We start from the raw sequence: 27,019 nt of genomic DNA, 5'->3' as shown, positions 1-27,019 counted from the left end.
GAAAGGTAATCCAAAAATATTCTAAATAAATAAAAATTCTGCAGGCAGCTCTTTCCATTGCTGATAGGTCCAGCCCAACCTATTTTGCCATCTCAGGTGAGCCCAGCAACTTGTGGGCCCCCCCCACAGCTGGGCAGGGACAAGTGAGCAGGGGGCTCGTTGGTCAAGCAATTGTGAGAAAACTGGCCAGCAGCTGGTCAAGCATAAGTAGGCAGGCAGGCAGCAGCCACAGGAAGGCTGCTTTAAAGAGTTGCTCTCTTGCTGAGGCTTGGCAGAGCTCTCCAGAACACCTATTGGAAGTGGCCTGGAGGCAGCCAGGGGACTTTGCAATTTGCTGCTCTTCCCACTATGCTGCCGAATGTGGATGCATCAGCCTGCATAATGGCAGAGCTGGGCCGCCTTTAATATATTGTTATTGTTGTTATTATTACATTGCATTTATATCCTGCCTTTCCTCCTCTTTTGAGCAACCCAAGAGGACTTACATAGTCCTCCTCCACTCCATTTTACAACAACCCTGTGAAGTGGGTTAGGCCACTGTAAACTACAGCTATTCCCACCAACGAAGTTTCCGAAGAATTGAGCTGCAATGCTGCGAAGCGACTTTCCTTTGTGGTCTTTAGGCCTAGATCGCAGGAGGAGCCCGAGTTCGCCAAGCCATTTCCCATGCGGCCGCATCTCAACGTTCTCATTTATTTCCCGCTTGCTAGGCTCGTTCATTTACTCGACCGCCGATAGAAGCTACATTACGGTACCGTACGTAGGACTAAGAAGGAGGGCTGAGGAAGGGCGCTAGCAGGAAGCAGCCTCAGTTGCCGCTCCTCTTCTTGGCGGCCGCGGCGCTGTGGGGTCTGTCGCGCCGGTTACAGGAGCAGGGGAGGGGAGGACAGGGGAGCAGGCAAGTGGTGGAGCGCGGCGCTCCCCCTTGGCGGTCGCCCCTCCGTCCTCCTTGGCCAGCTGCTCGGCGGGCGCCGCTGGACTGACACGATGGTGCCCTTGGCTCCAGGCGAGTCCCCGCACCAGCTGCTGGGCCGGCTGCGCTTCCTGAGCGAGGCGATCGGGTGTTTGAGCCGGGCCGAGCCGCTGCCCGCCGCTTTGTGTTACGTGCCCCGCGAGGTGCAGTACAAGATCTGCAAGGATCCCAGCGGGCCCGCCTCAGCCTCAGGCCGGAGCCTGCTGTCGGTGTGGGAGAGCCCGAGCAAGGGCGGCAGCTCCGGTTCCGGCGGCAGGAAGGGCCCAGGCAGGGGCACCATCGAGTTGCGCAAGGGATCGTGCATCCGAGCCAGCGGCGAGGAATATTGTAACGGGCACGGGCTTTGGGTGAAGCTTACCAGGGTGAGGCATGCCGCGTAGTTGGTGGAGTGGGAGGGAGGTGAGCGGGAGGTGACGCTTCCGAATGAGAGATGGAGCGGGACTCAGAAGCCCGAAAGAGCCACCTCCTCCCTGATCTCCATTTTTACTGCTTCAGAGTGCTTTTGTGAGGAACTTGGGAAGTACACTCTGGGCATCCTCAGAGGCAGTCGCGTCTTTATGAACCCTTGATCAAATTACTGGCTGGGCGATGCCAGGCCTTGTAATTCAACACATCTGGTGGTCTCCAGGTTGTGAAGGCTAACGAACACCTCCTCCATCCTTTCTCACATTGTTTGAGGTGGGGTCCTGGATATATACTGGGAGATGATAAACAAAGAGGCTGTCTAGAGATGCTGTCTGTTATACAATCCTGTTCCATTCTTGGAGAAGGTGGTGACTTCTTGTTTTGCTTGTGATGCATGTGCATTCATCTGTATGAAAATTTTTTACCGGTAATGGCACAAACACACAAGCTGCTGCCCATAATACAAATGCACAGATAAGATGAGTAGCAGGTTTGTGATGAGTACTTGTGTTTGTCATACTCGCTTGCATACAGATACAAAACTGGGATTTTTGAGATCTGCCATATCTAATGTGTTCACTGATCGATTTTTAATAGCATTTTATTTCACATAAGATCATTTTGCATTTGGTTAATTCACTGGAAGTAACTGCCCTGTCTATATCCCATTTTCCTCTGAATGAGCATTTGAAAGCAAAAATGGTTTGGAAAAAAGCCATACTCTTGCCACCCTTTTCCCATCTCCTCCTCTTGTTACATGCCCATGGGGATTTCAGCCTGTTCTAAACACACAGATCTCCCAGGCCATTTACAGAGCAATCCCCCTTGTTTCAGACTGTTTAGCTATTTCTGCTAAACAGCGAGCAAGGGGCGAGTGGTGCTGAGTCACTATTTTTTGTGGGAATGATGTGGAGATCTGTTTCCAAGAATGGTGTCTTCTCTCTAGGGGTCTGTTTCCCAAAGGTGAAACATACATGTCTTGAGTTTCAGTTGGATGTTGTTGGTTCCTGGTAGTCTGGGATCCATCTGCCTTCCTTGGTTTCATGTTTAAAATACCAGGTTCCTGTGTACCTAACTCCCACTCACCCCCTTCATGAGATTTACAGTATGAGTTTTCAATACTGAAAGTACCTTGGAACAGGAAAAGCCGGAAGGCATTCTTGTCAACTGTGCCTGGTTTTTTTTCTGTCTCTGCTTGGAACATGCAGAATATAATGAACAGCTGTAGTCTAAAGCAGCGCTCTTTGAGCTGAAGATTTAGCTGATATCTTCATGGCCATCAGAGGCTGTGTGTTTGCACACCTTAATCATATACAGATCAATGTATTTACCTCGGTGGCTGCCTGCAGCTATTTAGAATTCATCAAGTTGACTATAATCCTCTATGAAAATACAATTTAATGCAGTTTGTTTGTTATGCCTGAGTTATTCTAATATTTTCCTGATAGTACAGGAAGAACTCAGGCTTCACTGGTCACCCAACACAGTATTCTTTCCTCTTAGGAACAGCTTGAGGAATACCAGACTGGCTGTGACCTGGAGGAAGGCTGGGTACTCATGTGTAAGCATGCGGACAGTGGGGACAGGCTGGTACCAGTGGAATCAACAGAGAGAATCCAGAGGCAGCAGCAACTCTTTGGGATGGACTTTAAGCCTGTGATCAGGTACAGGAACTCAGTCCTATGTCTTTGGAATGGTTGGCTTTTGAGGGCTCTGGGTGTGTCAAGTGTGTAATATATTATTATGTATTGTATTGTGCGTTATTCCATGACTTTCAGAAAGGACAAAAAGTATGCCATTGTTTCAAGCTTAATCGGTAGCTTTCAATGTTTTTGCTAGTTGTGTCAACCAAAATTGGTTGGGATTCTTCTGCTCTGTTCTTACTTCCTGACCTGCATGCTGCGAGGAATTTGTACAACAGTTTGAAGATAAAGCCATTTGCACCTGTCATTACTTAGCAACCACAGTTAATACAGTTCCATGGCTAGAGGCCTCTGGAGCACCATCTGGTTCTATTTCATTAGATGATTTCAGTTGTTGAAACCCAAGGATGCAGGCATGGTACCTGGACAAGTCTGCTCAATCACCTGTGTCCTTGACCCTTGCCCATCATGCCTTCTTGAATCAAATAGGGAAAGGGGATGGCTGGGTGGGTTATCAGTCATCAAAAGGAGGCAGTTATTAGGCCACTCCTGAAAAATTGGAGCAAGCAGATGTTAACAACTATTGGAGAGTTGCAAATAGCCCCTTCCTGGCCATGGTGTTTGAGTGGATGGTTGCCAGGCACTCCTGAATGAAATGGATGATCTAGGTCCATTTCAATGGGGCTTCAGGCCTGGTTTCAGAATGGAAGCTGCCCTGGGACAAGGGAAGTAAGACCCTGTTGATTATCTTGGCCCTTTCTGCTGTGGATCCATTCCTGCTTGGAGGGCCAATTCCAGAAGATGGTGCTGGGGGATTATTGCTCTGTCCTTTGGCAGTTATGCTGTGGGGTTCCATGGAGCTTTATTTGGCATGCTGTTGAACATTTAACCACTGGGGAAAGTTATCTGACTGTGTGGGCTGAGGTGTCACCAATATACAGATGACTCCTACCTTAAACCCAGATGAGGCAGTAGACCTTCTGGACCAATACCTGGGTGCAGTAACAGACAGGATGAGGCCAAACAGCATTCCTGTTCAAGCAAAATACTGGTAGAAAAGGAGGCCTTTCAAAGCAGGTGTGTGTGTGTGAGAGAGATTTTCTGAATATTCCTGCATGCACAAATACACAGTGTATTCAAAGTAAAAGTACTACCATGCCACTTCTAAATTTGCTATAAAAGGGATAACTTTCACAGATGTGTATAAAAATGCTTTCAGTTGTTTGCACACTTCCTCAACTGTAATTTAGTAAGTCATCATCTGTAGAAAAGAGTGAATTGTTGGGTTCCATCTTTGTTCATTTTCTTGTTTTATTAAATAAATCAAAGCACACATATTTGAATAACAGAACAAAAAGAATTACTGAAAATATTCTGATGTGATCTTCCTGATCCTTTTACAGTGTGTTATAAAAACCCCTTAGATGTATTGCCATGTACTTCCCCACCCCCGTCAGGTTTAGGAGCTCATCATATAGTTGAAGCCTCTTCTTTTTCTTATTTGCCTAAACAGGAGTTTACATATTTTGCTAAAGCTGCCCTTCTTTTATTCCAGGTGGGAGCAGGTGGTGGATTTAACATATTCCCTGCATCTTGGTGCAAAGCCAAAGATTATGGAGCCAGATGTAGCTGCAGTAGAGAGACTCCGGTAACTTTCTGTGTGGAAATAAGAATGGTGGAAACTGGGACTGCAGCTTGAGCAGGCTGGATTGCTTTGGGTGTCAGCCAAAATTGCTGCCAGGCTTCATAAACTTCAGCACTGAATTACATTCGGAGTGGTGCTGATACAGAAGGGTGTGGGGTAAAATACGTTGGAAGTTGTGTGTGGTGTTGAGGAGTGGAAAGCGCGTGGTGGTGGAAGGGTAAACAGGGGGCTGTTTCTATCGATTGACCATCACCCCTCTACCCATCTGTACCGTTAACTCCAATCATTAGCTTTGTACCCCACACATGGAGCTATGAATGTGACGAAGACTTGGTGCATTTCCTTTATGACCACGTTGGCAAAGAGGATGAGAATCTGGGCAGCATCAAGCAATATGTGGACAGCATTGATGTCTCCTCCTACACGGTATGGCATTTGCAGTGGTTGATTTCCTTCCTATAGCAGAGAGATGCAGAACCTCTTTTGGTGCATGGGCTGAATTCCTTTTTGGAGAAGCTCTTGGTGGCTGCATTCCAGTGGTGGGCAGGACTAAAGGCAAAAGTGGGCAAGGCCAAAAGCAAAAATATCAGCATAAGGTTATTACTGCCAATTACCGAACCTTAGAAGAGGCATTTCAGCCTTTTAGAAAGGGGATGCAGAGGACACAAAACCTGGGAAACCACAAAAAGATCAGTAATTGGAGAAAAGGGGAAAGGAGCATGCCCTTCTGAGGACTAGCAGATAGCTGGCTTTGGTCCCCTGGTGTAAGGATCTGCACCCCTGCTATTGGGACCTCTCCTTCCCTCTTTGCATCAGAATCTTCCCTACCGTGTCATCTTTTGCTAATAAGCAAGAGTCTACGGAAGCAGTTAAGTTTTGGCGAATGCCTAAAATCTATGTGAAGATGACTGATTGATGTAGAGAACTGATGTAAAGATAAGGAGAGAGTGGTTGTGGTTGAAGTTTGGCAGGAGCAGGGAACATACAACCCTTCAAATATAGTTGGAAAGCAACTCTCGTTTAGCCCAAATCAGCAGGCTAGAGCTGCAGTCCAAGAACTTCTGGAAGGATGTATATTCAATAACCTTATAGTAAGGAACTTTCTTTTTTCCATTTCACTTGCCTGCCTCCAGCATTTCCTAAGCCTCATTTCTAGATTTTTTTTTTTTTGCAGAAAGCAAGAGGTGCAATAACTCACTGAAATGCCTACATTCTCCAGTGTAGATTTGTGTGTTTGTATTTATGCGTACATGAGTGTGTGTGTGTGTGTGTGTGTGTGTGTGTGGGTATGTGGGTCTTTATGAGCCAGTGTGGCATTATGGTTAAGAGTGTTGAATCGGAATTTGAGAGATCTGTTTCCCACTCTGCCCATGAAGCATATGTTTCTATACTGAGTGACTTTGGACCGGTCATGGTCTCTCAGCCGAACCCACTTCACAAGGTTGTTGTGAGGATAGAATGCAGAAGAGAATTGTTATTATTGTATGAGTTGCCTTGGGTTCTTCGTAAAAGGAAAAAGTGTGGAGTATAAATGTGAAAAATAACTAAGTGTGTGCATCTGTGTGCACCCATATGTATGCCTTTGCATGTGTGTAAATGAGAGTGGTTCAGCCCTCTTCAATCTGCATAACATTCTCCAATACCAACCTCAGGAGGAATTCAATGTTTCATGCCTGACGGACAACCATGCAGATACCTACTGGGAGAGTGATGGGTCACAGGGCCAGCACTGGGTCCGCCTCAACATGAAGAAAGGAACCATTATCAAGTGAGTTGCTAGTGCTTCTCTTTCCTTTACTAACCTGTTCCATATACAGTGGTACCTTGGCTCACAAACTTAATCTGTTCCAGGACTCTGGTTGTGACCCAACTTGGTCGTGAGCCAAGTTAAATTTCTCCATAAGGTTCAATGTAAATAAGGTTGATCTGTTCGGTAACTATTTTTTTTAATCAGAAAAATGTGAAGCAAAGTGACAACAACAAAGATTGCGGCCATCTGCCCCCCCCACCCCAAGCATGAGCACGGCCATCTCTCTGCACCCCCCCCCCCAGCACGACCGCAATCGCGCCCGTCATCCCTGCATGTGCCCATCCTCCTGGTGTGCTGGGTAAGGGGGAGACAGGCGCGATCGTGGGAGCGCTCGGGAGGGGAAAGACGGGTGTGAACGCAGGCGTGCTGCAGGGGGAGAGAAGGGCGCGAATGCAGTTGCGCTCGTGCAGGAAAGTCAGGTGCAATCACAGGCAAACTTGTGCAGGAAAGACAAGTGCAGTCATGGGCAAACTCATGCAGGAAAGATGGGCGCGATCTTGGCCATCTCCCCACCTGGGGTCACCACCCAATGTGAAGTTTGTGACCTGAGGCAAAATGTTTATGAAATTTTTGTTTGCGACCTGATTTGGCTGTGAACTGAGGCATTCGTGAGCCCAGATACCATTGTACAATGAAATTTCCCTCTCTGACACTAAAGGGGGCAGGCCCTTGGCTGTCACAATCCAGTCTGTCACTTATATAAATACTGTAATGTTACCATCTTGTTTCCCGCATTCTCCGTGCGTGTGAAAGCCACTTCATGCGACCCACACTGTTGCTGCTGTTTATTTAATTAATTTTTATACTGCCCAATAACCGAAGCTCCCTCAGCAGTGATCAACTGGTAATAAATGCAATAAAATGCAATGCAAAAATAAAAATAATAAAATTACATTGAAACTTTTAATGACATTATCACAACAAAACTAAAACCAGTCTGTACTGCGAGGCCTGCTAAAAAAAGGAAAACATGGCAATACTGCCCCCACTCCCATGTGCTATTTGTAGTTGATTAATGCCTTGACAAAGAGAATTGTTTTAACCTGACACTGAAAGGATAGTGAAATTGGTGCCAGGAAGGCCTCTGGGAGATGAGATCATTGTTGGGGACTACCAGAGAAATTGGGGACTACCAGAGAAAAGGCCCTCCTCCTTGTTGCTACCAACCAAGCTTCTGTTGGAGGTGGCATTCAGAGGAAGGCCTCAGATGTGGAGCATGGTGTCCTGGTGCTGTGTGGTTGAGAGAGCTGTTCTCTCAGGCATTGTGTTCCCAAGCTGTGTAGAGCTTTATAGATGAAAACCTGCACTTTGAATTAGAAGTATATAGGCAGCTAATACTAGGGGACCAGAATTGGTGTTATATGTTCAGACCATTTTGTCCCTGTTATTAGTCTGGGTGCCACATTTTGCACAAGCTGCAGCTTCCAAATTCTCTTCTGGCATAATGTGCAAAGAACATTGTAGAAATTTATTTTAGAGATTACCAGAACGTAGATTACTGAAGCAAGGTGGGTAGGGGTGCAGCTGGGCCACCTGCCAAAGCTGGTAGAAGGCACTCCATGCCAGTGAGGTCACCTGGGCCTCAAGTAAGAAACATGGATCAAGAAGAACTCCCAAGCTATGAATCTGCTCTTTCAAGGGGTGTACAACTCCATCCAGAACATTTCTACCCTCTCTACCTAGTCTGAAGAGCTGTTTACCAGCAGCATTTTTAGTCTTGTCTGGATTGAGCTTCAGTTTGTTAGCCTCATCCAGTTCATTGTTGCAGCCGGACATTCACAGCTTATCCTTATGAGACTGAAAAGGAAAGACAGAGCTGTGTGCAGTCAGCATACTGATGAGATGAGTGTTGCTTGGTCATGATCTACCTGGGCTTCCTCTTGTTCAGCGTGTTTGATAATGGAGGAGAGCCTGCTAGGTAGAAACTACTTTCCTGCACAATAACATCAAGGGATTGTACTCATGGATATTGCTGTAGCTCCCCCACACCCCTAAGTGGAATGCTGTTCTAGAATAGTCCCAAATTGGTCTCTAAATTGTTGAATAAAATATTTCTTTAGTCTCACTTTCTCCTTTTTAAAAGGAAGCAGAGCTGAGTTTAATCTTCCTCCCACTTACTTTTCTATTAAATAAGACCTGAAAAACTCTGATCACAGATGTTTTCACAGAAGTTGGGACCAGTGAGGGACGTTCCTCCCCATCAGAGGTCAGAATGGGCTGGAACTTTCTGCTTTCTGGAGAATTCTTAGAAAAGGGAAAAAGTGCTAGATATTTTTCTCCAAGCCTCAGAAAACGTCAGTTGGAAGAGTTCCTCTGCCATTGCTAGTGTTCATCTGTGGTAGTTCTTCTCCTCCCTCCCTCTTTCCCAGATGTACAGAATACAGACTGGGGTGGACATTTAAGAGACTTGCTTAAGCTGAGATGTTTACCCAAGTTTTCCAGTCCCTGAAGGCTTTAAGCTGGCTTGAGCAATCCACTGCTTATAAGAAATCTGGAAAGAATCAAACTGGAAGCTTGTCCTGTTTGTGTAGAGCTGCCCTGTTTCATTCGATTCTTTCTGCAGTCCTTCGGCTTCTGGTCCTAATAGAATTGCCCCAATTTTAGAAGTTTTCCAACTATGTCTTCTCATTGTCCTATGTTTGCCTCTTGATTCCCTTCCTCAGGAAGCTGTTCCTGACTGTGGACACAACAGATGAGAATTTCATGCCGAAGAGGGTGACTGTGTATGGTGGTGAAGGAGATAATCTGAAGAAACTGAGTGACGTGGGCATTGATGAGTGAGTCGGGGTACTAAGTGGGGAATTGGATGGCAGGGAAAGCCAGGTATGAAGTTAAACTAACAACCTGCTCCAATTACTTCTTCATGTCCAAGGACATGGGAAGTGGGAGGGAAGAATAGGAAGTGTAAAATGCCACCAAACTAAGATGGTGATAGAAAGCAATGGACTGTCACTCCTGCCCATGTTGGTGAAGAGTTCAGCAATTCATGCACAGCAATTTGTTTTTGAGCTCATAGCCTATTATATTGCATGGGTTCAGAAAAAGGAGGCATATTATTATAGCCCTGTATTAAGGCCGCTAAAGCCAAAAGTGTTACTAGCTGCTGGGAGAGGAGAGATGGAGCACTCTGTACTTGCATCATCTAAGCTGATGCTGAGGAAGCAGATTTCCTCCTTAGGCATTCAGCTTGCTCTTTTGTGGACATGGAGGAGGGATAGAACAATCTGACCCTTTCTTGCCTGCCAGTTCAGCTTCCGTGCAGGCAATTCCTTGTTGTTCCAGGTGGCAGTCAGGTGCTTAAACACAAGGTGGTGGTGGCAGCTTCTGCTGCATCATCTCCATCATCACCCAACCTCTGCATTTGGTTAATCCTGAACATCAAATGCCTGTTCATTGCTTCTTAAATACGCTCACCCAGGGAAGGGAGTTCCATCCACCACAAAAGCACGAGGATCTCAGGGCCAAATGTTCTGAGCAGAACCCACTGGGAAAGGCTTGCAATAGGAGAACTGATGGGCTAAATATCTCTGTATGCTAGTCTTTCCTGACCCAAGCGCCCTTCGAAATTGGTTGGGTTGCATTCTCCATTCAACATGGCTGGCGGGGGAAGGTTGCTATATGTGACAAGATAACGCAGAAACCAGCCCTTAGAGTGCAACAGTGTCTGCAGAAGATACACTCAGCTCTTGCACCTGCCATCCCACCCCAGCGTCTTTGTTAGCACAAAAGCTCCCCATGCATCCCCCAGTCAATCAAAGGGAGCTTGCGTCAGAGGTGGGCAACAGAGGTGGGTGGTGGCCCTCCGGATGCTGTTGAACAGCAATTCTAGATGTTTGTAGGTCGAACATCTGGCATGCGAGAAGCTGCCCACTCCTGGTTTGGGTTGTCCAGAAGGTTTCAGCTCCCACTCCACCCTAATGTGACAATTCCCATAGATTCAGAACATGTAAGATTAAAGAGTTGCCTGCTGGAAGGAGAAGGTCCAACCTGTGCAAAAGGAAACAGATGTTTTTGTATCCCCAGGACCTACATCGGGGATGTGTGTGTGCTGGAAGACATGACTGCTCATTTGCCTGTGATTGAAATCCGCATTGTGGAATGCCGAGGTGTGTGGGTGCGTGTCCGCGTGGGAAGGAGCCTGTTAAGCTGTGGGAGGTGGGCTGCAAGAATTCCACCCTGTAGTCCGCATGGAATTGGGACCGCTTTTCCAGAGGTGTAGAATTGCAGGCCCTGAATCCCAATCCAGCCCTTCAGTGCTCCTCTGAAAACCATGCTCCCTTCCTGTGGACCTACCCACTTTCCCCCAACCACCAAATCATTCCCTCCAAACCTCCATTGCCTGGTGCTTTCCTGGCTTTTATGCCACTTCTCCTCAATTGTAAATGACTAAAATATCTCCCCAGTGGTCTAGTTACTGGAAATATCAGCTTTAGACTAAAATGTATTGGCATTTTTCTTTTTTGGCCCTGCCACTTTTGCCTTCAGACCCACCCAGCACTGGAATATGATCCTGAAGAGCATCTCCAGAGTGAAAGAAGTTCTGAAAGAAGGTCTACGCCCCAACCTTAAGGGGTCACTGCATAGTAGCTGCCCTGGCACTTGATAATAATAAAACAGCAAAGGCTATGAAAGCATGCATGTATGGTAGTTATTTCAGTATATTAGTTAATCTTTAAACTGCCACAGTATTCATGCTTTTGTTGCATCAAATGAGTAGGACTCTGAAATTCTGCAGGAATAAAACTGATACAGCTTCTATTTATGATGGCCCTGGGTCATTTGCAGAGAAGACCCCATCCCTGCAGTATCCCCTTCTCCCTTCACCAGAGGAAATTGTTTTTAATTGGCTTTCTTGCCTGAGCTGCACTGTCTTTCTATTTTATGCAGATGATGGGATTGATGTCCGGCTCCGGGGCATAAAGATTAAATCTTCTCGGCAACGGGAACTGGGGCTCAATGCAGACATGTTTCAGCCAGCCAACCTAGTGAGGTATCCTCGCCTTGAGGGGAGGGATCCTGATGTGCTCTACCGGCGGGCCTTGATCATCCAAAGGTAAGGGGAATGCCACTAAGGAACACCAGGCAGCTGTCTCAAAGCAATAAGATGTGATAACTTATCTGCATTTGTGGAGGGGAAGACAATAATCTCTTTTGTGTGTATGTGTCTGTACAAACATAGAAACAGAGTGAGTCAGAAGAGGCCTCCTGGGCCATCTAGTCTGACTAGCCAGCTCCACTCATGACATGCCTACTATGTGCATGTCCAGCCTATCCTTAAACACCCTCACTGGTGGGGTTTCCTGTGGAAGCCCGTCCCATACCCTTGGTGTCTTAACTGTCAGGAAGTACTTGCTGGCATCCATATTGAACCTTGGTTCCTTGAGCTTTGTTGCATTGGATACAAAACTGATGAATGGAGTACGTGAAAAAGGGAAAGCACACCAAGACCTGCATCACCAGTGTCCTATTCTGCATCTGAATTATTCTGTTGCCAGGAACTTGGAGTACTATAGAGCTTACCACTGGGAGTTACTTACCACTCATCCTACGAACTTGGAGAATATTTCTTTGAGCATGTGCTGAAACATGGCTTACTTGCATTCTTATATCCATAAGCCAGTGCGTGCTTATAATCACAGGGAAAGGGTGAGAACTTCCAGAGTCATTAATCAGAAAATTCTGATGCTGCTATGTGTTTGTTACCGTTTTACTGCTGGTTTTTCTTCTTGCATTTGCATGAAATGATTGTGGTTTTATCTGTATATGGAATTATTTTTCTGTGATTGCTAGCTACTCAGAAAGATTTTATTATTGAACACGATATACTTTGCATGAATGAAAAGGTGGAGCATGTTCTTACTCTTAACATGAACATGTGGTAAGGTGCCAAGTACTCTGGGTGTCACTCCCTACTAAATTCAGATAGGTTGCTTCTGCTTTTCTCATGCTCTGCACTTCCATTTTGGTAGGTTTATCAAGATCTTGGACAGTGTTCTTCACCACCTTGTTCCAGCATGGGACTACACACTTGGCACCTTCAGTGAGCTCAAGGTGAGGCTGGAATCTTTCTCATGTGGCAGTTTCTTTGTTTCCTTTTGAACAGCTAATACAATAGTACTTCTTGATAGCTTACCCTGCCTATGAGGCCTCTTTTCCTTTGACAAAAGTCAAAAACAAACTGAATGAATGTCTGTATTTTACTCTGGGGCTTGACTGGTCAACCAGCTAGGCTCTGTTTCCAACTTGCTTCCTGCAGGCAAGGGAGGCTTGTGTGAAGAAAAGGCCATAGCAGAGATGCCACATGGATCCTGTTGCTGTGGAGATTCTCCTTCAGCCTTTCTGTGGACTGGCACATTATCTAAATAAAAATAGCTGCCTCTCTAATTTTAACTGATACGCTTATGCTGGACAGCAAGTTTCCTGCTGAAGGAGGCAAGTTACCCCCAAACTTGTCTTTGGGGCAAGCATTACTGCTTCTGCGCACTTTCATGGGCCTATGCTTGCGCACTCAGTGGTCCATGTGAAAGCTGTCTTAGTGCTCGCAGTTCTCTGACTTCATTGCAGCGATTATGTACAAGTGATTATGTACAAGTGTCACAGTAGAGATGAGGATCCAGGACTCCTAGTTTGGTTGACCTAAAGATTTCATGCAGTACGCTCAAAGACACTTGTTCATACTATGTCCTAACATATATCTTTAAAGTTTGAAAATCTTTCTGTAGCAGTCTTTAAAGGGATACACTCACAGGCTTTTTCTGTAGCTCAAGTGATGGTCATTTAAAAGAAGGCCAAGGTTTCAAGCATGGACTGTGTGAAAGACTGTTGCAAATAGATTTTTCAGATTCCAAAGTAGGTTTCTTCATTTGATCATCTGAAATAGACAACTGTTTTAAAGATGAACATGAGTTAATAGGGAAACCTGGCTATATATTTTTATATTCTAATAAATTTAAAATACATTGAAATTTTAGGTGGAAAATGGAAGTAACTTTCTGCATCAAGCATGAGTCATCCCACCTGAAAGGGTTTCTTAAAAGAAAATTGATGGTGCTAGAACATTTTGTGGGTGATGTTGGCAGTAGGACTGGTGGGAAGGTGGGAGAAGGAAGATATTAAGTTTTAGGATATTGCTGTCCCGCTTTGTCCATGACAGCAAATCAAGCAGTTCCTGCTACTGTCCAAGCGGCGTATGGTACTAATCACCCAGTGCCTCAAAGACTCTGAGACAAGCAAACCGAACTTCAGGCCACGGCTCTACATCAACCGGCGCCTGGCCATGGAGCATCGTGACAACCCAGCACTTGATCCTAGCTGTAAAAACACTGTTTTCACCCAGGTAAGGCCAGCTCACTCACTAGCACATGCCCTGTGCGGAAATGGACACTTGTGAAATAGCAGGTTGCATAGGCAGAAAAACCCACAACTGTTATTATACTGTACCTCAGGCATTTTTTCAAGTTCCATCCTCCAAAATAGATTCAGTTCCTGGTAGAAACTATATCCAAGAACGAATGTCTTCACCTAAGCAAGCAAGCAGTTTTGTAGGGCTGTGCAGCTTCTCCTTCAATGCTCCTGAATCCCTTCACTTTATGATAAAATTCAGCATTTTCCAAGAATTTGCTTGTGTAATGTGATAGAAAGTTCAGAGCTTAACTTCCTGTCTTTTCTGGTACAAGGAGTTTGGTAACTAACATACTCAGCCCTAACCTCTCCCCAGCAGAAAGTACATATGTCTGTAAGCTATAATCCCAGGGCGGATTTTTTCCCCAGATTCTCAGAAATTGTTTTGTGTTTGTGCCCAGTTCTCTTTTTGAGGCCTTTGCATAACAGGACTTCTCAGTTTGTTTGTTTCTATACTTAACGTTTGTTTTACCCCTTCTTCCACCGATAAAAGCTTCTCAATAGAATTATCTCATTTTATCCTTATGACAACACCGTGAAGTTAGGCTTGCCTGTAGTGACTGTCCTATGGCCAGTGCATGAGCAGGGCTTTGAATCCGAATTTTCTGCATTCAATCTCTTCCACTTCATCACACAGGCTTTTTAATTTCATGACTGTCCCTTATTGCTAATACTTTATCTATGCTTACCTGGCAGAGGAGACACCTTGGTCAAAGCAGTTTTTCCAGGGTGAGATTCATCCATTGTATTCTGGGTGCACTGACACCTGCAGTTTCTCCAAATGTAGGAAACTTGCCTACATAATTTGGGGGACTGTGCTTGTGCTTTCCACATAAAAAAACAAAACAACCCACCCACACAAATACTTTTATCTGCCTAACCAGACAGCATTGATAGAATAGTTTTTTGTTACCTGTTCTCCAGTCCTCTGCTGTACAACAGCAAAGGCACAAAGGCCTTCAAGGGATTCGCATTGGTGCTTTGCTGTCAATCAGCATCATTGCCCATCCCTTTCCCTCTTAACTCCTTGGCCACATTCTCTACCCTTGTAGGTGTATGAAGGCCTGAAACCTTCCGACAAGTATGAGAAACCCCTGGATTATAGGTGAGTGCTTCCATGATTGTTCAGTTGCCATCTGCCTCCCCTCCCTTGCACTTCTACAATCAGACTGTTTGGTATCTCTGAACACCTGAGTGTCAAGCACCACGGAACTTGTTGCAAAGCAAAAGCTCAATACGCAGAAAGAGGATATACCTTGATTTGCATAGATAAGAGCTTGCTAGACAGAAATGCATTGTCTTGGGAGGATGTTCGGGTTGCAAGCCCTTTGAAAATTCTTGCATGGGCAACAGCTGTCAGCATTCAAGTAACTTTTGCTTTTTTGTTTAAAGCATTTCTCACACTGTTGTTGACCAAACATGCACTGTAAGGCAGTGTTCTGTCTACTGAGTCTTTCCCCTGTTTTGAAAACCTGGTGGTGCTGGGACTGGTTTCCCGACATGAAAATCTCTGATATCCCACCATCCTGTAATTCCCTTTTAGGCAGCCTTTAAGACCATAATTGTGGTTCTGATTCTAAAAAGGCTATTTTTATGCCTCCTACTGTAGATAAACTTGCCCGTAAGCATTTTTATTACACAGATACCTTTTTACATTTGTTGAATCCCTATGGATGTCATAATTATGGGATGCTGAATAAAAATGTCTATACTTGTACATAAATAAGTAAATAAAGTAAAATACCTCACCAAAAATCTGCTGCAAGCCAGTCATTCAAGTTCATTCAAGGAACTTGATTTTTGGATGTGACTTTTTTACCAACAGTGCAGTAACTCCTGCTATCCCACACTGGTAGATTTACCTGCTCATTTTCCTTTCATCTCAGGTGGCCACTGCGTTATGACCAGTGGTGGGAGTGCAAATTCATTGCTGAGGGCATCATTGATCAGGGTAAGTTCTAGCCTTTGTGTAGTCCAAAATTATAGCTGAGACAAACACGGTCTTTAGATATTTGTATATTTCAATAAAAACAAGAGAAACAGGTAAGTCTCTAGCCATGATGGTTCCTGGAAGAAATCAATCTGAGACTGAGCTGGTCATGTGAGGATTCTGTAGCCCTCCCCCAAACTCCTATTCTCTGCCCCCAATCCCAAGATCTTTCTTCTTTTCACAATGACCACCACAATACTTGCAAATATTTTTGATTACAGTGGTGCCTTGTACTGCCAACTTAATTTGTTTTAGGAGACCATATGAACTCTGAATTGTTCACAGTCTGAATCAATCTTCCCCATTAGAAATAATAGAAGGTGAATTAATTTGTTCCCAGGCCCTGAACAATACCCATTGTGGTAAACTTAAACAGCAAATACAGCCTCTTGAAATGAATTAAGTCCAAGGTTATATACAAGGTGTGATCAAAAAATATGGTAAATGTTTAAATTTTTAAAAATTATATTAAAAGACATGTTGCCATGAATCCCCCTCAAAATATCGCCCCTCGCTTCAAACACATTTACCCCATTGTTCTTGCTACTTTCTGAAGCAGTTCTGGAAGTCCTCTTTCATGAGTGTCTTTAGCTGTGCACTTGTGGCTGCCTCAGTGTCCTAAATCAATTCAAGATTAATCAATTCAAGACAAGATGAATCGATTCTAGATGAATTGCGCTGTTGTGGCTGCCTCAATGTCCTGAATCGATTGAAGATGAATTGATTCAAGATGAGACAAATCAATTCAAGTCATGACATCGAGGCAGCCACAACACCGCAACTAAAGACACTTATGAAAAATGACTTCCAGAACTGCTTCAGAAAGTGGCGTGAGCAATGTGGTCAGTGTGTTCAAAGTGAGGGGGAGTATTTTGAGGGGGATTAATGGCAATGTGTCTTTTACTGTAATGTATTTTTTTTAACTTGTGTGCACAACCAATGACAGTTTTGCTGAGACCACATTTTTTTCACCATGCTTCTAAGTTCATCCTGCAGATTCATTTGAAACTAGAGGCATTCAAACTGCGAGGCACCACTGTATCATAATCTCAGATTTCTTTTGGATTGGATTTGGATCATTTTTTAAATACACTCCCAGTTAAGAGGCATGGGGCAGGTGATGAAGATGTGTAGCGCTATAACTCTGTTGCTGGCTTGGCAAATATAAAACCAGTGTGTGGGGGGCAGTCAAAAGATTTCTGTCTCAGGCTGACCATCCTGTAGAAGCTTAAGCCCAACAGGATTCAACAGAGACATTGCCAAACATGAACAGACATAGCAAATCATCCTGAGCATTTATCTCTGTGTACTCTCAGGATTTTATGCATGCTACAGAAGATTGGGCTGGTCTCAGTAATGGTAATAGGAAGACCTGGAACCTGGATAAAGTACTGGTAGAACAAAAATATGAAGGTGGTGCTTCTTGTTTCTCTCCCAGGTGGTGGTTTCCGGGATAGCATTGCTGATATGTCTGAAGAGTTGTGCCCTAGTTCAGCCGAGACCCCTGTACCGCTGCCTTTTTTTGTTCGCACATCCAACCAGGTGTGTACTGTCTGCTGAAGCTAAGTCTTTTTTGTTGTTGGGAACACCTGAGGAGCGGATTCTATTAATATGAGGACAAGGGCAAGCTTTGAAAAGGGGGATTATGTAGGAAGCATTATTGTAGGGAACTGTTAGCATGGACATAAAAGCTCTATCTCTGATGGCTTTGTTGCCATCAGATTAACTTCCAGAAGCCAACTTCTACCCTTTCTATAGCATTCTTCTGCTTGGTCCTCCTTAGTGTGCCCATTTAGCCTGCCTCCACTGCATGGCAAAAATGGCTGAGAGACAAAGAATTGTGTTTCTTAGAGTCATTCTTTCATCCACATCAGATCACTACATAGTGTCAGGGAGTGCGGCAATGTGTCTTCCTGCTATGGGGAGGTCATCCCTTTGCTAGGGATCCTGGTATTGAGCAGGATATCCTGCTGGATATCCTGGTAATGGCAGCATGGAGTCTGTGCTGACTGCATCCTCATGCACTAGCTTGAGCAAGACCTGATGATGATGATGATGATGATGATGATTGCATTTATGCCCCACTTCCTTTCCTTTCAAAGAACTCAAGGTCATTTTCATTATTCTCCTCTTCCTCTTAGTCTTATCCTCGCAACAACTGTTTCTTATTTCAGGGCAGTAGTACTGGAGAGGCTCGGGACATGTATGTCCCCAACCCATCCTGCAAGGAGTTCACCAAATACGAGTGGATTGGACAGATCATGGGTGCAGCTCTACGTGGCATGGAGTTCCTTGTGAGTGTCAGCCAGAGACCAGCCTCTCCTTGGTACAAGCCATGGAAACCAAGCTTCCCACTGCACCTTATTTTCTCCACTGTACCTAGTTATTTTATTTTCTGGCTAGATGATCTCTCTGTACAATTTTATTGTGTTTTTAACCTATGTATAAGTGAATTTTAAGGCCAGTTCACTCATGTATAGCTAAAAATACCATCACTACGCTATACTGAGGTCTCCAACACAGTGTCTGTGTGCACCAGTGTGCACCAGTGCCCACAGGCACTTCTCTTGATATTTGTCAGGCTTTCCCTTCCCAATTTTTCTCTCTAAAGATATGTTTTTAATTTACTTATTTTAACTGAAACTGGCTGGCTGCAAAGTGAAGTGCTGCCTTCCAGCGCTGTCTTGATTTTGGTTCAGCTGACTGGTTTTGTGTTATGGAGTTCAGACGCCACCTCACCCTTGTACTTAGGTTCACTATTGTACTTACAGACAAATGTGGTCTCTAGTACCTTGTACTTTGTACTTAGGTTACTGTTCACTTAGTCTCACCAGTTTGCCTTCTGGCAAATAAGTGACTGACCATGTCTACTATGGCAGCCATTTTGTGAGAGCACCCATGATATGCTCTCAAAATTCCAAATATGGCTACCAACTCAAAGCCATATTTAGGACCCTTGTACTAAAACATCATCATTTAAAATGAGAAACAGAGCACAGTATTCCTAAAACAAACAAACCTAGAGATCATTCTTGCCTGTTTACCTTCTGAAATATTTCCTTTGGGCATAGTGGGCCGTAAAAGATTGCATCCAGAAACAATGCTTTGCAGAACTGCCTATCTTCTTCATGTTTCTCCAAGGTCCTGGCCCTACCTGGCTTTGTCTGGAAGCAATTGACTGGGGAGAATGTGAGTTGGAGTAAGGATTTCCCTGCTGTTGACTCTGTGCTGGTGAGTTACTTGGAGATTATGTATCTATTGTCATTATTAATGCTTGGGGGTACAACTGGTTCCTAGTGCTTTTCTGCATGGTCAATGCATTTGAAATGCCAACATGGCAGAGCAGGTGACTTTTTTCCCCCTAAAATGCTAAGGGGAAGGGGAGTGGCAGCTTCCTTCCACATTCATAATCAACAGTGTAAAGTGGCCCACAGTTCTATAGTTTCAGCCATACCAACTGTGCTAGATATAGGGTGGATTCGCATGACAAGACAAACAGTGGTGGGTTTTGTTACACAAAGTGTAAAACCCAAACACACCACAGTATTTCAGCATGATATGTTTGGTTTTGAGAAACCATGAACAGAAATAACAGTCTGTTCTGTGGTTTCTTGGTACCGCAATTGCTTGTTCTGTTATCTGAACAAGAAAACACAATTCATGGTACCAAGGCCAAGGGACCAGAGAACACCTCTGACAGCTGCGCAACTCTCAGAGGCATTTCCACTCCCCCCTAAAGATCTTCTTTGGGGCAGGAACAGGCAATCAGCTGGTTGGTGCTGAAGAAGTGCAGCACTGCTCAGTTAATTCCCCACCAGTCCTGCACAGGTGGGAGTGGTGAGAATCTGCTTGACGGTGACACCCAGTTGTGTACCTCAGTGGATTCGTTTGTGCTGCCCCTCTTGCCTCAGCAGCTGGGCAAGAAGCCGCTAGATGGCAGCAGCTGGCTGGGGGCTGCGAGCCTCTGTAGATTTGTTCACCAGAGGGAAGCTGTTAACAGTTCTAGCACAGAGCCATCTATAAATGTACCTTTGGATTGCCCGGTTTAAAAAAAAAAAGGAAAGGAGTCCTCAAGGTTTGTTTGCTGCCATACCTGCCTCAACATCATTCAGTCATCAGGAGCAAAGATGAGCTGGATTCTTTTCACTTTACAGCAAGCAATCTACTTCCACGTAGACAGTTATGAGATATATGTTGCTATGATATTAGCAAATAGGTGTATATTGTTTTGTTTTTTAAGACTGCAGCCAGGTGGAGAAGGAATAGAGCTGAAACCCCACTAGCACCCCATTTTTATTTGCTGCTTCTTCCTCTCTTCCCCTTTGGTCATAACTCTTTAAGCTGATATGTTGTGTTGTGAAGTGTTGTGAGGGGCAGTTAGTTGGGATAGTTTTCCCCTCCCTGTGCTTCAAGGTTTTGTTGTTATTTTACTGTGTTTTAATTACGTATGGACAGAGATGTGTGTGTGTGTGTGTGTGTGTGACTGTAGCAATATACAGTTTATCCTGATAGTCTGTCCCCAGTAAAGTTATACATGAAATCCCATGTATAATTTGCCATGTTAATGTCATATCTTCCCCAATTAAAAATGATGCCAAGGATTATTCAAGGAACACCTGTTTCATTAACTTGAACTGAACATTGAAAAGTGCCCCTTTCTCATGTACCAAAGTGAAGCCCCTCCTACACTAGATGGAGGAACAATCCACTGGACTGTGATGACTGGTTGGATGCTGTGTGCCTCAGCCATCCGCCTTGGCTCACCAGAGAGGTGTTCCCAGTCCAGTGCCCATGAAGTGTCCAACTGAAGTTCGGCTTACAATCATGCTTGCCAAAACAAGGAGCTTCATTCCTCCTGGGATAATGCCTAAAGGATTGAGAGGAAAGAAAATGGAAGATGGGAGCAGAGGTACCACGATGAACCTGTCTTTCAGACACATCTCTACCAAAAACCTGCATGGGGGAAACCACGCAGGTTACTTGTCTTGGTGTGTGAACTCACCCGTAATACAGTTCCAAGCTGATGGGAAGATGTTCTTGCAGTATATTACAGTAGACATTTAATTATGGCTGTGGTTTTATGTAATATCTCAGTCACCCCCTCTCTTGCTATCTTGGCCATGGAAGTTCTGGGTGAGACAGCTTTTCTTCAAATTATCAGGTGAAGCTTCTGGAAATGATGGAAGTAATGGACAAAGAGACATTTGACTTCAAGTTTGGGAATGAGCTGACCTACACCACAGTGTTAAGTGACCAGCGCATGGTGGAACTTATCCCTGGTGGCAGCCACACTGTGGTGCGCTACGAAGACCGCCTGGATTTCATCCACCTGGTGCAGAAGGCACGGCTAAATGAGAGCAAGGAGCAGGTAATGCAGTATGGCATTAAGGCAGTTCAAATGTGTCTGGCATCCCATCCAGCAGCTGACAGTGCTGGACTTCTTTTGGTGTGTGACTCTTGCTCACTTGGGTGATTTGTAGCAAAGCACTTCACAGGTCATTCTGAGATTGTTTTGTCCCTGTGTATGACCTATTGCCTTGATCTTGGGATGCAAGAAAGTGTCAGATTTTTTTTCACTCTTCTAAGCAAAAGCTTGGAACATGTGGAGAAAGGTAGGTAAGCCCTTGATGAAATCCACAAGTCCCAACTCAGCTCCCACAAATTTTGCCAAATTTTGTGTGCTTAGCTGTTTAAAAAGTTAAGGGACCATTGCCAAAGGTAAGGGGGGCACTTTCCTTTTCTGTACCCCTTGAAATGTAAATATTACTTCCAGGTTCTCTTGTTTTGTGAGATTTTCAAACTATGGAATCCCCCTCAATCCCACCAGGCAAATTAGATCTAACAACCACATCTTGTTACCACATCCTAGTTAGTTCTGGTAGGTCCAGAAGGTGTTAAACATCTGTCTCAAGAGTTTGGTCATTCACTAGCAAAGAATACCAATATACATTTGAAATGCAACATTTTCACCCAGCTGTTTACTTTCCAAAGCAGAAATTGAATCCAAATTTTTAATGCAGAGGGGAAGAGACAGTTTGTGGGATGGTGAGAGAAGTTGAAAACAGAAAATTTAGTGAATAGTTGTGGGACTGCATTTAAGAGCAAAATTTTCCAATTTATCAATGCATTATTGGAGAGCTTGTGGAGTCATTCCAGTTCTCATGAAACAGGTGTAAAATACCATATAAGGATGCAACCTTATGCAAGTTTAGACTCCCAGCATGCTCCAGCATAGATTCTTCTTATTTTGACACTTAAAAAAAACTGAGCGTTGCTTTAAGCAGACTGTCTATTAAGAAATTTTTCTAGAAAACTTCGCAAACAAGCTGCTCATCACTGTGTGCTTGACAGGCAGTAAGTAGCCTGCCTTTCTTACATTTCCATTTCATCGTTTTGGTACTGGTACTGTGTTCACTTTTCCTGTTTCTTCCTCCCTGCCTTCCAGATTGCAGCCATGCAAGCTGGACTTCTTAAGGTAGTGCCTCAGGCTGTACTGGACCTACTCACTTGGCAGGAACTGGAGAAGAAGGTTTGTGGTGACCCAGAAGTTACCGTTGAGGCCCTGAAGAAGCTCAGTAAGTGGCTGCATTCACAAATACTGCTTAGGAATATCACTGTGTTACCTTCCTTACCTGGTGCCCTGTCTTCACTCATCCACAAGCTAGCTACGCACAGGCAGTTTTCGTGTGCCTCCGTCTTCCACCTGTGGTGGCACATTCCATGGCTGGGGGCCAATCTCGGCACTCACTGTTCCTGCCCGCATTGCCTGCCTCTACTCCAGTGGCCCACATGCTCCCCTGGGCATGTCCTTAGTCAGCCGCCGCCTTTTCCCTGCTGTCCCCTGGGGGCCCTGTCTACTTACTAGAGTAGCTGGAGGCGCTCCCTCCCAGTGCTTGGCTGCCCCACTGCTACTATGCCCGCCATCACTGCTTTGCTGTTCCTCAGCTCTACCGCTCTGGCCACGTGCCTCTTTGCCACTTGCCAGCATGCCAGCCTCACAAGACTGGTCGCAGGAGGTGTGTGTATGTGAGAGAGAGAGGTGTGTGCAAGGTTGGCCTGGCAGCAAGATCAGCGTAGTGGTGAGCGGTGAAGAGGTGAGGGGGCCAAGCAGCGAGCATGACAGCGGGATGACCTTTTTATTCAAACGTCATTTTTAACTGCTAATACTATTTATTTATTTTATTCTTCGGCCAGGGCGACTTATTTTATATTGTTCACTTGTTTTATATTTTTATTGTATAATATTTTAATTGATATATTTGTGAGCCGCCCCGAGGCTTCGGCGAATGGGGCAGCATAGAAATGTTCTAAATAAAATAAATAATAATCTAAATAATGGCCAAACTTTAGGGAGTGCACCAGGAAGGGTGACAGAGGGCGTAGGGGCAACCAATCAGCACTCTCTCTGCTAGCAACTCAGCTGTTGTTAGGCAAATGGAGCAGCAGAAAATGGTAGCCAAGGTGCCTGTGGCTGCTCTTGCTGCCAAATTCATTGGCTGAAATGGGGAAACCATGGTAAAACATTGCAACCAGCCTCACACTTAATGAAAAGCAATGTTGAAATGTGGAAACCTTAACATAGGTTCTCCATGATGATTCACAGCAGCCAGATGTGCTACATTTCATCACACTTCCAGTATTCACACATAACGACTTCTTTTATATTGTTATTTATTTTATATTGTGAATTTTATATTGTTATGTTTGTATTTTATTGTATTTTATTTTGTGTTGTGAGCCGCCCCGAGGCTTCGGCAAGGGGCGGCATAGAAATGTTTTAATAAATAAATAAATAACAAGCCATCGTCAGCATGGCTTGCCATTATGTGTGAATACAGCCCTGCGCACCACTCTCCATTGGTAGAGTGAAGTCGTCATGAGATGTGTGCAGTACTTGATTGAAGCTGTGACTGGCCACTCTGTATGCAACTGCTGTGTTGAGATTTTCAGCATGAGGGCCATATCAATGGGTTGTGCTGTGAGTTCAGCATGCAGCATTAGCATCACATGTTTGCACACCTGGCAAATAGAAGAACTGGATTTGCAGACCCATAACTTCATTGAGTAGATCTTGTGTAATGACAAGACGCTGAAAGCTGTATTGATCAGAATTGTTGTATTCTGTTCTTCCATTGTAAAAATAATACGGTGGCTCACAACTTGTTAACAATAACCAAAAAGGCAACCAAGCGTACTCTTGGAGTCCTTGGTGGTATTTAACTCTGTTTATGGTTAGATGGCCATAAACAAAAGTAATATATATTTATCTATAATAAAATATATTTGTACTTGATATATAATATAACGTTATATAATAAATATAAAGAGATTATAATTAATGTATTAATTAAAATAGATCAATCCACTCATTAATAAATATAAATGGAAAGAAATAGGATAGTAGTTGAGAGTTCATATGGAACCATTCTAGTCTGTGTACTCAAAGGAAGGACATATGATTCTTTCTTTCTGGGTCTGTTCTGCTCAAATGCAGGCACGTCATTTCCCCTCTCTCCTCCAGCTGGGCCTTGATAGGAACTGTATCTCTGCCAGTATAGCTTTTCTCCCAGTGTGTATTGTGTCTGTTTTTTCTTACACACAGCTCGCTTTGAAGATTTTGAACCCTCAGACACCAGAATTCAGTACTTCTGGGAGGCCTTGAACAATTTCACTAATGGTGAGTGGACTCCAGCCCAATGCACACTGTTGTGCATTGATAATGTAGGGGAATCTGCACCTGCCAACAATGGGACTCTGGGCACAGGGTGCTTTCAGAGACTCTTTCCTGTGGATCCAGTTTGTAGCTGCTCCCTGCAGATCCCTTTGTAAAGAAGAAAAGCAACTGCAATCCTGTAGATGACATTGTTTGTTCAAGCTAATATTGGGAAGGGAAAGTTTGAGCAGTGGGAGTGGAGTAGAAGAGCTCCAAATAGACCATTACAGTTCACTCTACTACTATAGCTCACCTGTTTTACCTATTTGTGGCACCTTTTTCACTCCCAATTCATTGACCGGCTTTCACTCTGTCACATACTTTGAGTTCATTTGTTGGATCAGGACTACTTTGCCTTCAAGGTTTGGTTAATTAAGCTTTGACCTTATATACTTCTTGGGCAAACATGTTGTAGAGAGGGATTTGTGGTGTGATCCCCCTAAGAATTTCAGATGGTTATCTACTCTTCCCCTCAGAGGATCGCAGTCGCTTCCTGAGGTTTGTGACTGGAAGAAGCCGACTTCCTGCTCGAATTTATATATATCCTGACAAATTAGGGTGAGTAATGTTTTTCCATCAAGGTGGGGCTGAGTGGGCAGCCATTTTGTCTTTCCGGGGTCCAGTAGAACCTTCCCTGCAGAACTGACTGCCTTCTTTTTTTCTGCTTCTCAAGCTCTGAGACCACTGATGCGCTTCCTGAATCATCCACCTGCTCTAGCACACTCTTTTTGCCCAACTATGCCTCGTAAGTCTTGCTCTGCTAAAAAGCTATTATACCGGAGAGGTGATTGTGGCAGAGATTTGGGAAAGGTTGCTGAAAATTTGGGACAGTTTGTGAGAAGTAACTACAGAGAGCTAGGAGGGCAGGGCTGTGCCTTGGGGATCAGGAAAGAGGTATTCGCAGTGGCTAGCAGGCCAGCGAAAAAGGGTGATTCCTGTGTTGAAGATATGGAAACACAGAGAAGCCTTACTGGCATCGGGCTAATATACCGCACAGATGGCATTTGGCTGTAGTGGTGAGGAAGGGCCTCGTGCTTAGGAGTCAGGGTGGGTTGGCGGTTACCAACATGACTGTAGAGATAAAGAGTTTTCTTTTTCATTTGTAGTGCCAAGGTCTGTGAGGAAAAGTTGCGTTATGCAGCTTATAACTGCGTGGCCATCGACACAGATATGAGCCCATGGGAGGAGTGACACTACGCTGGGATTTTGCCAAACAGATCTTTTGTAGTTGCTACATGGAAGAATTTCTTACTCTCATTCTACCTTGCTTCTGGCTCCAGGAAGCGCATGTGTGTGTGTATATATATAAATACATATAATAAATTCCCAATTGTGAAGACAGAATTCTATTAATAAGCAGGTACAGATGTAAAAACTTGGGGTTGGATAGGGCCAAAAAATAAGATCTTTATGGTAGAAAGAAACAGCTGTTTAATTTTGAAACATTGTGAGATTGGCCAGTTAGATACATAATTCCAGAATCTGATAATACTAGCTTATTTTTCTCTGAAAAAGTGTCTAACAAAAACATGCTGACTGTCGTATTTTACTACAACTTTGCTGGTAATTGCATTTTGACAGACATATTTTCTGCAACTGTGACGTCTCTGTTTGAATCTGTTTACATTTTCATTTCTGTTCTTTTTCTTAGGCTGCAGTCTTGTACATGCTTGCCTTGGGAGTAGCTTACATGGAACTCAGTGGGGCTAACTTGTGAATAGAGATAGTCAAAGAAACATGTGAGAACCACAAGAAAATAGAAATTAGGCTGTTGTCTCCCCCCTCCCACCCCCATCAGCTGGATGGAAGCATTGTGGATACCTTCTTGGGGTGAGGTTACATTTCAGGATTCCCTCCTTAGCAATAAAAGTTGCTAAGTCTGTTCCTGTGCAGCATTACAGAGCAGTTTTCAGTGTTCTTTTCCTACAAACTATCTGGCCATTGTAGTGTTGGCTTAAGTACTTGCATTGATCAGCTGTGGCCACCAGTGGGCATCATGAAACCAAAACTAAAAGGAACAATGTTAGTATTTTAATTCTAAGCCTTTCCACACACTGTCATCTGTCCTCCCTGTTTCCTTTCCTGCCCTGCCCAAGGCATATTTGTACGCCAAGGCAAGCAGTAACAGAGAGTGAGACTCGCCCTGCTTCTCAGGACTTGGAAAATCCAGTCACTAAAATGGTGCTGAGACAAAGGGAATGGAGGCACTTTTCAGCTTTGATGAGTTTAAGAAGGCATCCTTGTACTGTCCCTTGCCACAGTCTAGTGCCACTCATTTCTGGCACCTTGCACTAAAGTTTTTTTTTTTTTAAGAGTTTAGGCAGTGCTGCAGGAATAGGAGCATGGCTAATTTATAGTACAATTATATAATGTTATATAACATTCTACAAAGAATAGAATTACATTTGTGCACAACATGGAAAAGAAATGCAGAGATGC

At 44.3% G+C, this 27,019-nt stretch overlaps 1 protein-coding gene and 1 pseudogene across 1 annotated transcript; both read left to right on the top strand.

Annotated features, from left to right (window-relative positions):
• Positions 1-801: 801 nt before the first annotated feature.
• HECTD3 (HECT domain E3 ubiquitin protein ligase 3) lies at positions 802-26,182 on the top strand. Its single transcript, XM_044441902.1, has 21 exons — positions 802-1,335; positions 2,882-3,042; positions 4,577-4,669; positions 4,957-5,092; positions 6,319-6,434; positions 9,140-9,253; positions 10,500-10,582; positions 11,364-11,529; positions 12,446-12,527; positions 13,630-13,812; positions 14,930-14,982; positions 15,764-15,828; positions 17,306-17,409; positions 18,042-18,161; positions 19,009-19,098; positions 21,029-21,235; positions 22,313-22,442; positions 24,470-24,544; positions 25,057-25,138; positions 25,254-25,325; positions 25,687-26,182. Exons 1-21 carry the CDS (start codon positions 988-990, stop codon positions 25,769-25,771), a joined length of 2,565 nt encoding a protein of 854 aa, XP_044297837.1. The 5' UTR covers positions 802-987; the 3' UTR covers positions 25,772-26,182.
• On the top strand, positions 14,559-14,711 carry LOC123034508 (annotated as a pseudogene).
• Positions 26,183-27,019: the final 837 nt, after the last annotated feature.

Source organism: Varanus komodoensis, unplaced genomic scaffold, assembly GCF_004798865.1.
Source record: "Varanus komodoensis strain SLA01 unplaced genomic scaffold, ASM479886v1 scaffold1, whole genome shotgun sequence".
In the NCBI taxonomy this organism is placed as follows: Eukaryota; Metazoa; Chordata; class Lepidosauria; order Squamata; family Varanidae; genus Varanus; species Varanus komodoensis.
Note: the sequence above shows the minus strand (reverse complement) of the source record. Positions and strands in the feature narration are given on the sequence as shown.